The following is a 14912-nucleotide window of genomic DNA, read 5'->3' as shown; positions in this document are numbered from 1 at the left end:
CCTATCGTCCAGTTTCTGCAACCCACATATCCTCAACCTATTCTCATAAGGTTCATTCCACAGACCTGCTATCATCTTGGTCACTCGTCTCTGGACCCTCTCCACTTCCTCCCCATCACGAAGAAACCCTGGTGCCCATAACTGGGCACAGAAGTCCAGATGGGGTCTTATCAAGGCTCGATACAGAGGAACAACAACTTGTTTGTCTCTGCATGTTAAAGTATTTTTCAGAAGCCAAGTGATTTGGTGAGCTGTTTTAGTCACTTTTGCAATGTGCCCCCTAAACTTCAACTCCCTATCCACCAACACTCCCAAATCCCTGGCCTCATCAATCTCCTGGAGTACGGTTCCACCAATGCGATATACTGCTGCTATTCTTTTCACCCCAAAGTGCATAACCTTACACTTTGCCACATTAAACTGACATCCATTTTTCCTAGCCCAGTCCTCCAAACCATCCAGATCATCCTGTAAAATTTTGACATCCTGTGCACTCCCAATTGCTCTACCCAACTTTGCATCATCAGCAAACAAGTGAACACTTCCTCTCAAATCCTTTCCAATATCATTGATGAACAAATTGAAAAGCAGTGGTCCAAGAACAGAGCCCTGCGGCACTCCACTAGTCACAAGACATCTTTTAGACTCCACTCCTGAATAAACCAGTCTCTGGTATCTCTCCTTCAACCACCCTCCTATCCATCTCACCAACCCTCTATCTATCCCCATCTGCTCCAGTTTACTGATTAGGGTTCCATGTGGTATCCTATCAAAGGCCTTGGCAAGGTCCAGTAGTATCACTGTAAACCCATTACCCCTATCCAGTTCAGCCGTCACTGTGTTATAAAACATGAGCAAGTTACTGAGGCATGATCTACCCTTCACAAAACCATGTTGTCCCCCATACAATATCCCATTTTCATCTATCCAATCCTGTATTCTTTTCTTGACTAATTTCTCTAAGACCTTGACAATGATTCCTGATATACTAATCGGTCGGTAATTTACAACAGCAGTCTTGGAACCACCTTTATGCAGTGAAACTATTTTCCCCTCTTTCCACCCGCTCGGGACTAACCCAGACCCGAGTTGCCTGAGATTGTACTACGTACTAGGACTACATGCATTAGCTCATGCTAGTAATCGCCAATTCTTTTATAGTTTATTATACTATATTCGGCATGAAACTCTGATTCCAATCTTTGAGTTTCTTATTCGGTTTTAAAACAATGTGGGATTTAATATCCCCTTAATTTAAATAATATTATAAAGAGGAATAATAACTTCGTTATCTCTACTTGTTAATGTGTTCTTCAATAACCAAGTAATCTTAAGGTCTACCTTAGCAACATGTACTCTAAACTTTAATGCCGTGTCTACCACCACCCGCTAAAGCTCTAGATTCACATATTTTATGGAATAGTGCCATCAATGCGATATACACGACTTGCAATCTATTTATCCCAAAACGCACAAGTTTACATTTCTTGACATTAAACTGACACTTGTTAACTTTTGTCCATACTGACTACCTATTTAAATTGTCCTGCAAGCTCTCCACATTGCCTTGATTAACTGTTACTCTACTTAATTTCACATCATCAGCAAACAACTGAATATTTCCTATCAGGTTATTTCCTATATCATTTAAGTTAAACAACAATTGTCTCAGCACTGAACCAGTGCCTAGACATCTTATCCAGTGTCATATCTTTACTAATTATCTTTACTAAAAAATTTACTAAGTAAATTACTAAGGCATGACCAACCTTTCACTAAGCCATGCTGACCCTCACAGAGTATCGTTTTTATCTACCCATTCTTGAATTCTCTTATTTATCAATTTTTCTGGAACTTTAACCACCATGCCTGAGATACTGATTGGTCAAAAATTTGCTATTGCAGTCTTAGAATCTTGCATTATGCAATTTTGTCCTCTTTCCACTCCCTTGGAACTCTACCAGACCTGAGACTTAAATTAAAGAGCTCAGTCAAACACACTGCTAGTTCCCTTTGCACATTCTCACAAAACCATAGCTGATATCCCATTTAATCCCACAGCTGTATGTATATACATTGAGATTCTGCAATATCCTATTCATCCACCTCTGTTCCACATTAGTGTCTGTCACATGTATTAAAGCAGTAACTTCACTTGGATGATATACCCTTGCAAAGTGGTCACTCAATAACTCAACTATTTTATCTGCTTCTGTCACCTTGTGACCATCATCACTAATTAAGGTTAATCTTCCATAGTCATTCTTCCTCTTACTTGCCATGTAACAAAAGAACTCTTTGGGGTTTCCTTTGACCTGCTTAGCTAGATTCTTCTTGTAATCTGATTTTGCCTTCCTTGCCATGCTGGTCACCTTTCTTGCCTGAGCCTTGTACTGTTCATGAGTTTCGTGGTAATCTTTCTCTTTATATGCCCTCCACAGCATTTTTGTCTTCTGCAATTCATGTTTAATGATATTGCTCAACCATCCTCCTACCTGATTAACCTTCCTTATCCTATGTATACAATTTAATACTGCTTCCTCTAGTACCTTTAACTATATCGGATGCACTACTAACATTCTCACCCTGCAGTATTTTATGCCATTGCACAGATTTAAGCTTCTTTCTAAGCTTGTCATAATCACCTGTATCCCCTTCTTGATAGAATAATCCTCATGCTTTACTGATACAATAATCTCCAAGTCAAGACTGCTTTGTCACTTTCACCTCACCAATTGGAGGCAGTGCGGGCACTTTGGTTATGGATAGCTCTTCTGATCCTATGACTAGGTCCAATACTCTCCCACTCCTAGTCCCCCTCCATCACATGCTGCCTTAATTACTTAAGGCAGCATGTGATCTTTCTTACTTTCAGTCTATATCTCTATAGTTGAAGTCCCCATAATAATCACTCGACCTGCACTCGTACTAATTTAACGATGAATGTCTTCAAGATCATCTGTGGAACTCTCTGGGCTATAGCAACAACCAACTGTATATTTTGTTTTACTGGCCTTAATCTCACACCAGATTGTTTCAAATGAACAACTACCCTCCCTCCTGTCTCCTATTATTTTTGGTTGCAATTCATCTGCTATCATCAATAGTATCATCCTCCCCCATCCTATCTTCCCTGAAAATTCTAAACCCTTCACATTCAATCCCTTTAACTATATCATCTGCTGTTAGCCAAGTCTCACTAATGCCTATAACTTTTGTTGTACTAACCAATGCCAAAAACTCCTCCTTCTTGTTCCTGATACTTCTGGCATTATTATATAGGAACTGCAGCATCCCTTTAGTTCCCCACCTACCTTTACTTCCTGAACTGACTACCCTATTCAATATTTTTGCTTGAGAGACTAGATTCCTTACTTGGTCATTCTCTCACTCACTCGCTTCATGGGTGCCTTCACACAAACTCACTTGCTTCCACCCTAATTGCTTAAGTTTCATTGAATTTGCATGTCAGTATGCTCGGTAAACAAAGCTTTCTCTCCAGATATCTAACATCAAAACCATTTAGATGCAGTCATTTCTGTCAATTTCTTTCTCTGTCAAATTCTTCTTTCTGTCAAACACAGGCCACAGATCAACTAATCCTACATCATGTTTTCTGCAGAACCTACATATAGATTCATAGTTATGTATGAATCTATGGTCTCCTCCTCCTCCTCAGTTCATCTCTATCATAGCATGGTAGGAGACTTACAATCTTCACCTTTTTGCTCTTCAGTTTTGCCTCCTCTAAGAACTCCTTTACATCCTCCCTCATAGAATACTTCTTGCCTCTCAAATCATTTGTACCAAACAAGACAATCATTTCCTTCAACTTACCTGTTTACATCTGGATGGCTCGTTTAATATTGTGAATTTTTGCACCCAGGAAACAGGATTTTGTCACACTTTCATTAAGTACTCCCCTGATCATTGAGGTCTGCATGCATAATTTCTTCCTTAACTTGCTTTTCTTGTTTGTTTGGTCAGTCTTTATTATTCCTTCGGACCACCTATTTCTTTCTCTTTACAGCCCTGCTAATCTCTTGCCCCTTCTGCAATTTTTCAATTTCGCATGTCGTCCTTTAAAGAATAGCATTTAAGCTCAATATTTCTTAATTAATGTTCATTTCATTCTTCTCTATTTCCATGGCTGCACATTCGACATTAATAACATCATTTTCTATCATACTGTCAGTATCTGCTGCATTCTCATCACCTAACATACACTCACTTTTGAAACACTCAGCATACTCTCTTTCTTTCTCTCTCTCTCTCCAATTTCAATTTCTTTCCACATATTCTTTAATTTTCTCAAGGAATACATTTCACACACTGCACAGAATAAAATCCCACAAATTCAAATTGCCAGACAATGGTCTTTACTGCCATTGTTCATTTCATTGGTGCCATGCCGACAGTACAAAAATTAATATAAGACACTAAATACTCTAAAAAACATGAAAATCTATCTAATACACTATAATTTACTAATTTTCTAATGAAAAAACACAATGAAACAGATAAAACTCATCAATTTTACTTGAGCACTAAATTACATGACCACCCAAAATATAACCTCAAACCAGATTCCTCATTCATTATTCTACTGTTCCACTGTCTTTTGTATCCTCCTCTATCTTACTACTCAGAGCAATGTTATTTGCCAAATATTTAATCTTGCATATCATAAAATATCATCAGTGAGAGTAAAGAACAACAGTAAAGAATGTGAACAGAACAGTACAGTGCATTTGTCAAACTTGAATCCCTCTGTACATGAAATTGCACTGTCAAGTTATAAAAACTATTGGGCCGAATGGCTGAAAACTGTATTATAAATAATTAACTTAATTACTATCTATTTAACACAAATGAGTATAACAATTTCCCAAACTTTTGATATGGTAAGGCAGTTGCTATGATTAAGGTTTTGTCAATGAACTAATTCTCAGCATTTTCTTGAATAGCCATTTACTGTATTTACTGGAATATAACTCTCACTTTTTTCCTACAAAAATTATCATCATCATCAAATTCCTGACATGTACCCTCAAGGGGTGTACAGGATATGATAGTACTACATGAAAAATTTGAATCATGGTAATTACTAACTTCCTATCTACAATTTTCCTCCAAATCAGTCTGTTACTTGTCAAGACTCCAATATTATCATTATCAGATCTCATATTTCTATCATCTAAGGCACATTGTACCGTATCAATCCACCTATATCTTGGTCTTCCTCTGGGTCGTTTTCCTGCCAACCTGGCAGAGAACACTTGTTTTGCTAATCTTTCCTTGCCCATTCTGTTTAAGTGACCATACCACCTGAGATTAGCTCTGTTAATGCATTCCTGGATACCGACAATGTCAAGTTCTTTCCTAATATCTTCATTTTTAATATATTGCCATTGATGCCATCTGTTAACACCTCTAATCTTTCTCAGGACTCTCATATCTACAGTCTCTTATCTTTGGTCAAGTGTTTTACTTCTGACCCAGCTCTCAGATCCATAAGTTAAAAATAGTTTGAACACTATTGTATACAGCTAATTTTGTGTTCCGACTAATTTCTCTCTTATTCCATATGAATTTATTCAATTGACTTTCTACCATACCATACATGTTGATTCTATTGTCTATTTCCATATTTAATTTACCATCTTTAGTAAAAATCGTGCCTAAGTAGCTGAAATGTTTTACTTGTTTCACAGGTTCCCCATTCACAACACAATTGACATTTTCAACAAAAATTAAAGCTAAAAAAATCATGGTGCGAGATATGTTCGGGATTTTCGGAAACTAAAGTTTTCAGGAAATATCTATTACATAGATATGTCACATCTATATAACAAGCCAAATAGATGATTCTGGGTCAAGAATAGAGATTCTTCCTTGTGGATGGTTCAGATAAAAGTTTGCTTGGTTAGATGATAGCGGTTAACCCACTACAGTTTCTTCTACTTGTTGGTATAGCTGTTCTTTCCATGTATTTTGAATTTGAATAGGTCTTTTGTCTGATGGAAATTCTTGGGAAAGAATGTCTATTGTTTCAGTATGTGGAATATTTGTGAAGTGGGAGATGATGACAAAACTCAATCACCATATCTGAAGAATTTTTTTAACGAAGAAGTTGAGTGGCCAATGAGAGGGCAGAGAAGGTTTGAGAGAAATCTTGAGACTCTGTAGGTAGAACTACCTATGGAATCCATAACAGGTGTAAGTAGACGATTACTTTTGTATAGTTTTGGTGCTTCGTATATTCTAGGAGGGGTGGGCGGGTATTGTATGTTAAGATCTGAGTATATACTCTAAAGTACATACTAGTCACTAATAGGATATATCAAATTTACCTCTTTCAATAAAAAGTGGCTTGGAAAATCATGGTAATGCAGTTATGTTAAGCAACACTCAATGTATTTACTTTGTATTATTCCACCTAATTTAAATTGCATGTGAATTTACTACTATGTGCTGTATTTTCAAAAAAATATATTTGCTATTATTTTTCAATAAATCTTTTACCTACATGTTTCATTCTCTAACATGGTGCAGTTTCCATTATAGCTATGACAAATCTTTTACCTACATGTTTCATTCTCTAACATGGTGCAGTTTCCATTATAGCTATGACAAAATCATTAACTATGCAGTTGTCAAACGCAATGGCCACACATATATATAAATGAAAGATGTTCAAAAATGACTCATAGCCAACAAACAAATGTCAACAGTCTATAGTGCAGATAATATTTACATTTGTTTGGAAAAGTTGGTTAGGGATCAAATTCAAAAATGTTTTAGCAACTTGCTCGCATTCTACAATAATATTAAAAATGAACTAGACAAGGGGAATGGATACACCATGATACTTTTTGGATTTTGCTGGAAGTTTTTTCCACATGGTTATACTATAAATTAAAGATACCATGAAATTATATACTTGGTATAATCCTTTATTCAAGTGTAACTGAATAAAGGATTATACCAATTTGCACCTGAAGTATTTTCAGGACTAGGGCAATTCGTATATAGAAGCTAATGACCTTCACATCACTTGCCATAATACAAAGCACAATCCATGCAGACATATATAATGCTATGCATGAGAAGAGTCACTACCCAGACCATTTTCAACCTTTATTGAGGTCTCATCAGTGGGAGCCAGAACCAGGTGATACTAAGGTTGAAGTAATGCAGAAGTCATATTTTCATATGCGAGTAGCCAAAAGGTGTCACACCTTGGAGTTTTGCTAAGGCTTTTGAAAGAATACAGCATAGAAGACTGTGGTATAAATTGGAGAACATGGGTTTGGATTAGAAAATATTACTGTGAATAAGAGGATGGCTTACTGACAGATATCAAAAAGTGGTATACAGGGGATGGGGGGGGGGGGGGGGGTGAGTGTGCAAACTTTCAGGTAACTAGTGGTGAACCACGAGGATCAGTTCTTGGTCTACTGTTATTAAATCTGTACATTAATGACATCAGGAAGGACTGGACAGGCAACATACAGCTATTTGCTGATGATGCAAAGATAGGTAGGGGAATCGGGAATGCAGCTGATATTGCAGAATGATTTGAATAGGCTGGAATTGTGATTATGGGAAAATGGATGTCAGTATATGTAAAGTCATGCACTTTGGCATGATTAGATATCCAGTGTTGTATTATATTGGAGGGATTTATGCTAGAAGAAACTGACCAGGCTAGAGATCTTGGAGTGTTAACAGACAAGAAGTTGAAGTTCAGGGGCCATGTAGCACAGATTGCAAATACAACTCAAAAGATAACTGCAATGCTGAAATGAACATTGACATGTAAAGATAAAGAGGTCATTTTGCCTCTTTACAAGACCTCGATAAGAACTTATTTGGACTATTGTGAACAGGTCTGGTCTCCTGGTTTCTGCTGTGATTTGATACAGTGGAGAAAGTGCAAAAGAGTGTGTTAAAAATAATATCAAGATTGTGGAATACTGATTATGAAGACAGATTGAGAATTTGTAGACTGCAGACATTAGGGGTCAAACAGGATTTCAGTTAATGGAATTTTTCATTTTATGGAAGGTGAAGAAAGGACAAGAGGTCATCCTTGGAAGCTGAGAATGAATGCTGCTAAGAAGGGGATGGGATCTAGATTTTTCTCTCAGAGTGGTGCATGATTGGAAGTTTCATAGCCATTGTCAATATAGTTACTGAAAAACTCAAACAAGAACAATTTAACTGAAAGTACATGATACTATGCGCAATATCGGCTGCAGGAGAATAGCTCAATCTTCATTAAATTAACTAAATAAAATAATTAACTAAATTGATTTAGTTAATTATTTTAAAATTATGAACAGTATTTAATTACAATTATGGAACACATGAATGGTGAGTATTAGTTAATATAATTTCCCAAAATTGAGAGTCGTAGGCAATCGTTTTTGTTCAGATTCTGGTTGTGAATGTTTGCTTCACAGCTTTCTTTGTAGAGTCTTTCTAGAAGAAAGTAACTTTTGTGTAATACACAAAACACACAGAAGACTGAGTTTTCTAAAATAATTATTCTTATCATGAATCTTATCACTTCTCGTCCTTTGTTGGTTTTAAGAATAATTATTTTAGAAAACTTAAGTCTTCTACTTTGAGATCATTCTACGTACAGAAACATTGATAGAGACATCCTATGTGGATGTCTCTATCAATGACTGTGGATATCTCAATCTTAATAGCCTCTTAGACAAAGTTTATTCTTGAGATGATGAAACAGTAAAGAGGCTAAAAGTTCATGTTTTTGCTCAAAGACTGTATGGCCTTCATAAATTGCATATAGAAGATGTGCTATTAAGACCTATTGTGGACTTCATAGGATGTCTTATGTATAAAATTTCAAAATATTTATCTCATCTTCTTTCTACAGTACTGGAAATTCTGCTTCCTTCATAAAAAAACTCAACAGATTTCAAGAATAAAATTTCAGGATTATCTTTACAAACCCAGAGATCTTCTAGTTAGTTTTGATGTAGTCTCACTCTTCACAAATATTCCTATGATAGATATGATTGGTTTGCTTTACAAAGACTTTCCTCCAGATATTGTGAAATTATTTGACTTTGTAATTAATTCAGGATACTTTAGATGCCAGAACAAACTATATAAACAGATCAAGGGAACAGCAATGGGTCTCCTCTTTCTCCAACTCTAGCCAATTACTTCATGGAACATTTCGAACAACATATGAACGTTTTTTTCACCTAAACATCGGTTTGCTACAGATATGCTGATGATGTATTTGCTGTATGGAACTCCTCTTTGTCTGGTCTTCATGAATTTCTTAGAAAAATTAATTCAATTAATCCAATAATCAAATTTACTCTAGAAGTAGACAACAACAATTGCCTTCCTTTTCTGGATGTTCTCATTCTACATCAACCAAATGGCAGTTTACTGTTCTCTCTCTCTATATAAAACCAACTCATATTGGTAAATACATTGATTCTAACTCTCATCACCACCCGTGTCGGAATTATAGCATAATCAAATCCTTACTTGACAAAGCTCATAAAACTTGTTCTACAAATTCTCTTTTAAAGAAAGAACTGTTTATTATTAGAACTGCCTGTAGTGCAAATGGTTATAATGTAAAAACTATGAAAAAATAATAATTATGGCCATTGTCCTAACACTCCTCAAGAGGAAATTATCAGAATTTGTATTCCATATGTTAAGGGACTTTCTGAAAATATAGCAAGATTACTTTGTCAGATTAATGTACAAGTTGCTTAATGTCCAGTTCGCAAACTTAATACATTCCTTATCTCACCAAAAGATAAATATCCTCCTGTATCTTATCCTGCAGTTTATAGAATCCCATGCTCTAGTGGCTTATATTATTATGGACAAACTTTTTGATCTGCACAAATTCATCTGGAAGAACATCAGGAATAAATTTCTCTTCACGAATCCAACAAATCCACTTTAGCAAACCATGCTTTATCTACAAAATACAGAATTCATTGGAACAAAACCAAAGTGTTACACAAAAGTTACTTTCTTTTAGAAAGAAAGCTGTGAAGTACATATTCACAACCTGAATCTGAACAAAAACAATTGACTAAAGCTTTCTCAATTTTGGGAAGTCATAATAACCAATACTCGTAATTCATGTGTTCCATAATTGTAATTAAATATTGTTTATAATTTAAAAATAACTAACTAAATCAATTTATTGTACTTTATTTTGAATATCTATTAATGCAGATAGAGCTATTCTTCTAGAGCCGATATTGTACATAATATCATGTACTTTCAATTAAATTATTCTTTTTTGAGTATTCCTATAATTGTATTGACAATGGCTGTGAAACTTAACTGAAAATTTTACAAGAAAAATATTAAATGTAGTGTTTCTGGTTTTAATATTTTATAATGAATTCTTCTGATTACGTCTCGATTTGATTTTCAGATTTATATATATATATATAAAAAAGTAATGATAGAGTGTATTATGTGAATATGAACATCTAATGGAGATTTTTTTTTCATACATACAAACAAAACTTTCTTCAATGAGATCAAGAGACTACAGTATTCTAGGTCCAACCTTTCAATAATCTGTCCACACACACACACACAAAAACAGAATATTATGCATACGTGATGTGAATATGTAGGGGTTCAAAAGCTTCTCTCCCAGAGGTAGGTTCAATAAATCCTGATCCTTTCCCTCTTAAATTTACACTAGCTCCAGTCTCAGTACGAATATGCTGTAAATAAGATCCCTAAAAGATAAAATGGAAATAAAAAAAAATAAATAAATAAAAAAAAATCGCCTTTTAAGGAACAAGCCTGCTAAAACAGATATAAATATTAGTAGTTATAGAAATATTGTTAACTAAATAAGAAATATGTCATGAAACATGAAAACAGTTCTTTTTATATGTAATTTATATAAAGTAGAATCCGCTTATTGTGATTGTGAATAATATCATCAATCGGCTATTGTTATCAAAATCAGTCAGTCCTCCCAAAACACACCATTTAAAATTAATGAAAAATAATCCCTCTATTACAATCCAAGTTCTGGCTATTGTTATAATAACTGGAACTTTTAATTGTCATCAAAATCCTCGAATGTTTGGCCTTTTGTGTCTCAGAATTCTAAGAAATATGGGTTAATCAGGAGAAAACTTGACAAAAAATATTTGTCGAAACCTGACTTTTTTGTTAATCTTATTCTTCCCATAAATCTTATATCTTCCAGGCAAATGCAAGTGTGTAATCTTAATCTTTTTTTTAAATCTTCCAGGCAAATGCAGGGGGGGGGTTATAAATACAGTCTAATTGTGATTTTTCGAGTTTATTTTTGTGCACTCTTTCAGTTAAGTGAATTTGACTTAAAGTGCTCGTTAAAACAGCCTTCAGCATTATGGCAAGAAGCAAGTAAAAAACATAAAGATTTATCTTTTCAAGAAAAGCAAAGAATTTTGGAGTGATAAGTTGCCCCAAAAGAGTCAGCATAGTGCAAGTGTACATTTAAAAATTTTACAACCAGTCTTGTGTAAGATCTTGAAAAACGGATCAAACATTGAAACTTCAGCTCTTACTAATGAGAACATGGATTGGAGGAGAGCCTGATCTGGTAAGGATACTCAAGTTGAATCAGCATTAAAAATTTGGTTTAGTAATATTCGTGAAAAGAATGCTTCGATTAATGAGCCTTTGATGCATCACAAAGCAGAAGGTGGGCAAAGAAATTTCACTACAACTGATGGATGGTTTAACAGGAGGAAAAAGTGAGAGAAAATTGTGTAAATGCGTATTCATGGTGAAGAAAAAAGTACCAATTTTTTATCAGCTGATGTGGATTAAGACCGCGCGGTTAGCCTAGTGGCTTTGCGCTTCGCAACCATATGCCTGGGGAAGGAGTGTCCTAGGTTCGATTCCCGTCGGAGACGTGAGGAGCTGAAGGATCTTCCTCAGCCATAGCCAAGTTAGCCAGTCTTGGGCGCAGGCAGTAGGGTTTTTTCCGCCAGTTTATCTGGTGTTTTTCATCCCGCAAGCAGGCAAACCGGCCCCTTGAACACACAGGGATACAGCCAAGAATACCTTGAGGCATAGGAGTGACCATTCTATCCTCGTATTTCGGTTACGAAATCCAAGCATGCTTGGAAGGTTGTGGGCCTTAAAGGCCTGTTAAAACCATTGGGATAGATAGATAGATAGATGTGGATTAAGACCTACTGGCCAAAAATTATTGCTGAATATTCTCCTGAGGATATTTACAATGCAGACAAAACAGGACTCTATTTTCGTACAATGCCTGAGCATACTTATTTGTTTAAAAATGAAAGTACTAAAGGATTTAATTTTTCAAAAGAGCCAGTGACAGTTCTTTGTTGTGCTAATATGAAAGGTGAGAAACGAGAGCTTCTAGTGATTGGAAAAAGTAAAAATCCTAGGTGTTTTAAAAGTGTTCAAAATTTGCCTGTTGACCACTGTTCTAATGCAAATACTTGGATGACTAATGACATTTTCAACAATTGGTCAGTTAAGTCGTCATCATCATCATCATCTTCAAATTCCTGCCATGTACCCTCAAGGGGTGTACAGGATATGATAGTACTACATGAAAAAAATTATATCAATACTAATTTCCTATCTACAATTTTCCTCCAAATCAGTCTGTTACTTGTCAAGCTCCAACATTATCAGATCTTATATTTCTATCGTCTAAGGCAGTGCTTCCCAATTTTATGGATGTAAAGGCCCCTTTGAAAAAATTAAAACATTTCACGGCCCCCATCGAAAAAATAATCGTAATACAGACATATATTATTATAACATTTATTGTTTTTACATTCAATACAAAATATACACAGTGAATATTGCAAAAATCAAATGCAAATATTACATTTTTAGTATCTTACATACACATTTGACTTGGTCTTAAAACATTTGACTTAGTCGTAAAACATTTTAAATATGTTTTCAGTATTTCACGGCCCCCTCAACAAAACAGACGGCTCCCAAGGGGGCCGCGGCCCACAGTTTGGGAAGCGCTTGTCTAAGGCACTTTGTACCATATCAATCCACCTATATCTTGGTCTTCCTCTGGGTTGTTTTGCTAATCTTTCTTCGCCCATTCTGTTTAAGTGACCATACCACCTGAGATTAGCTCTGCTAATGCATTCCTGGATGCTGACAATGTCAAGTTCTTTCCTAATATCCTCGTTTTTAATATGATATTGCCATTGATGCCATCTGTTCATGCTTATAATCTTTCTCAGAACTCTCATATCTGCAGGCTCTAGTCTTTGGTCAAGTGTTTTACTTCTGAACCAGCTCTCAGATCCATAAGTTAAAACTGGTTTAAACACTGTCTTGTATACAGCTAATTTAGTGTTCCGACTAATTTCTCTCTTATTCCATATGAATTTATTCAATTGACTTCCAGCCATACCAGCTTTGTTGATTCTGTTGTCTATTTCCATATTTAATTTACCATCTTCACTAAAAATCGTGCCTAAGTAGCTGAAATGTTTTACTTGTTCCACAGGTTCTCCATTCACAACACAGTTGACATTTTCAATGATTCTGCCTATTTTCATTGTCTTTGTCTTTTTATTGCCGACATTCATACCATATCTATTACAACAGTTATTCAATTTAGTCAGAGAATCTTGCAGACTTGTAGCGGATTTATTTAGAAGTATAACATCATCCACATAAAGCAAAGAGCTGACATTAACATCTCCAATTCTGATATCATGTTTAATACCACTTTCCTTCATAATGTGATCCATATAGATAATGAATAACAGTGGGGATAATGTACATCCTTGTCTCACACCAGATTTAACATTAAACCATCTTCCTGTACTTCCTTCAATTCTAACTGCTGACTTACAACTCAAATAAAGACTAAGTATTGCTTGATATAATGCCCCATTGACACCATATAACTGTAGCATATTGAATAGCTTCTCTCTTGGCACCTTGTCATATGCCTTTTCCAAATCGACAAAACTTATATACAGATCTTTGTTATATTCCCATGATTTCTCCCCTATTTGTCGTAAAGTGAAGATCTGATCCTGACAGCCTCTATTTGGCCTGAATCCAGCTTGTTCTTCACCCAGCTTTTCTTCCACAATTCTTCTCAACCGTTTCTCAAGTATACTTGCATAGATCTTGCCAGGACAGTTAAGTGGGATCTTAAATTAAAATGAAAAATTGTCTTGTTAGTAGACAATTGCACTGCACACACAAACAATTTATCGTTAAAGAGCATCAAGGTAATTTTCTTGCCTTTGAACACTACATCGTTAATTCAACCATGTGACCAAGGCATCATACGAGCTTTTAAAGTTTATTATTGCAGGTAAGTTCGTGCGAGGATTATAGCTGAATTTGATTATATGAAAGACCAATCTGATGCAAGTGCAACTGCAAAAAAGATTTTCCTTCTTGATGCATTGCATTTAGTAGCAATGTCATGGAAGCAAGTCTCAGAGAAGACTATTGAAAACTGCTTCCAAAAATGTTGGATTTTTAAGACAAACTTGGAAACTCCTTCTTCCAAAGAATTTGAATATCTTACAAATGAAATTTTTGATAAAACAAAACCCAGATGATGTGTCAAAAGAAGAAGTTGAAAATTGGTTGGACATTGATAACAACATTGAAGTGGTAGCTACAATAACAGTGTCAGAAATATGCCAAGCTGCTTCTGATGAGAAAGTGAACCTAATACAAGTATAGAAGAACAAATTTTAGAAGCTCCTCCAACCAATGCCCAGATAAAAGAAGCTCTATGAATACTTCGTCACGGTGTGCAACATACAGCAACAAACTTCGAAAGGCATTAATGAGAAGGAGCAATTTATTCATGAACTACTATATTCAAAGACATGACACACAAC

At 35.4% G+C, this 14912-nt stretch overlaps 1 protein-coding gene across 3 annotated transcripts in view; it reads right to left on the bottom strand.

Annotated features, from left to right (window-relative positions):
- LOC150100638 (uncharacterized) overlaps positions 1-14912 on the bottom strand; it is a 296632-nt gene that overhangs the window by 152635 nt on the left and 129085 nt on the right. For all 3 annotated transcript variants that reach the window (XR_016549179.1, XM_090401968.1, XM_090401969.1), the window contains exon 8: positions 10645-10769. Coding sequence is in view for 2 of the 3 variants with exons in the window: in XM_090401968.1 (XP_090258094.1) it covers positions 10645-10769 (125 nt within the window). In the remaining variant the exon portion in view is untranslated. The remainder of the gene's footprint in view (positions 1-10644; positions 10770-14912) is intronic.

The sequence above is a fragment of the Typopeltis vanoorti genome, chromosome 12 (assembly GCF_054136105.1).
Source record: "Typopeltis vanoorti isolate ZY-2024b chromosome 12, IOZ_Tvanoo_1.0, whole genome shotgun sequence".
Lineage (NCBI taxonomy): Eukaryota > Metazoa > Arthropoda > Arachnida > Uropygi > Thelyphonidae > Typopeltis > Typopeltis vanoorti.
The sequence above is the reverse complement of the archived record's forward strand: the minus strand, read 5'-3'. Positions and strand labels throughout refer to the sequence as shown.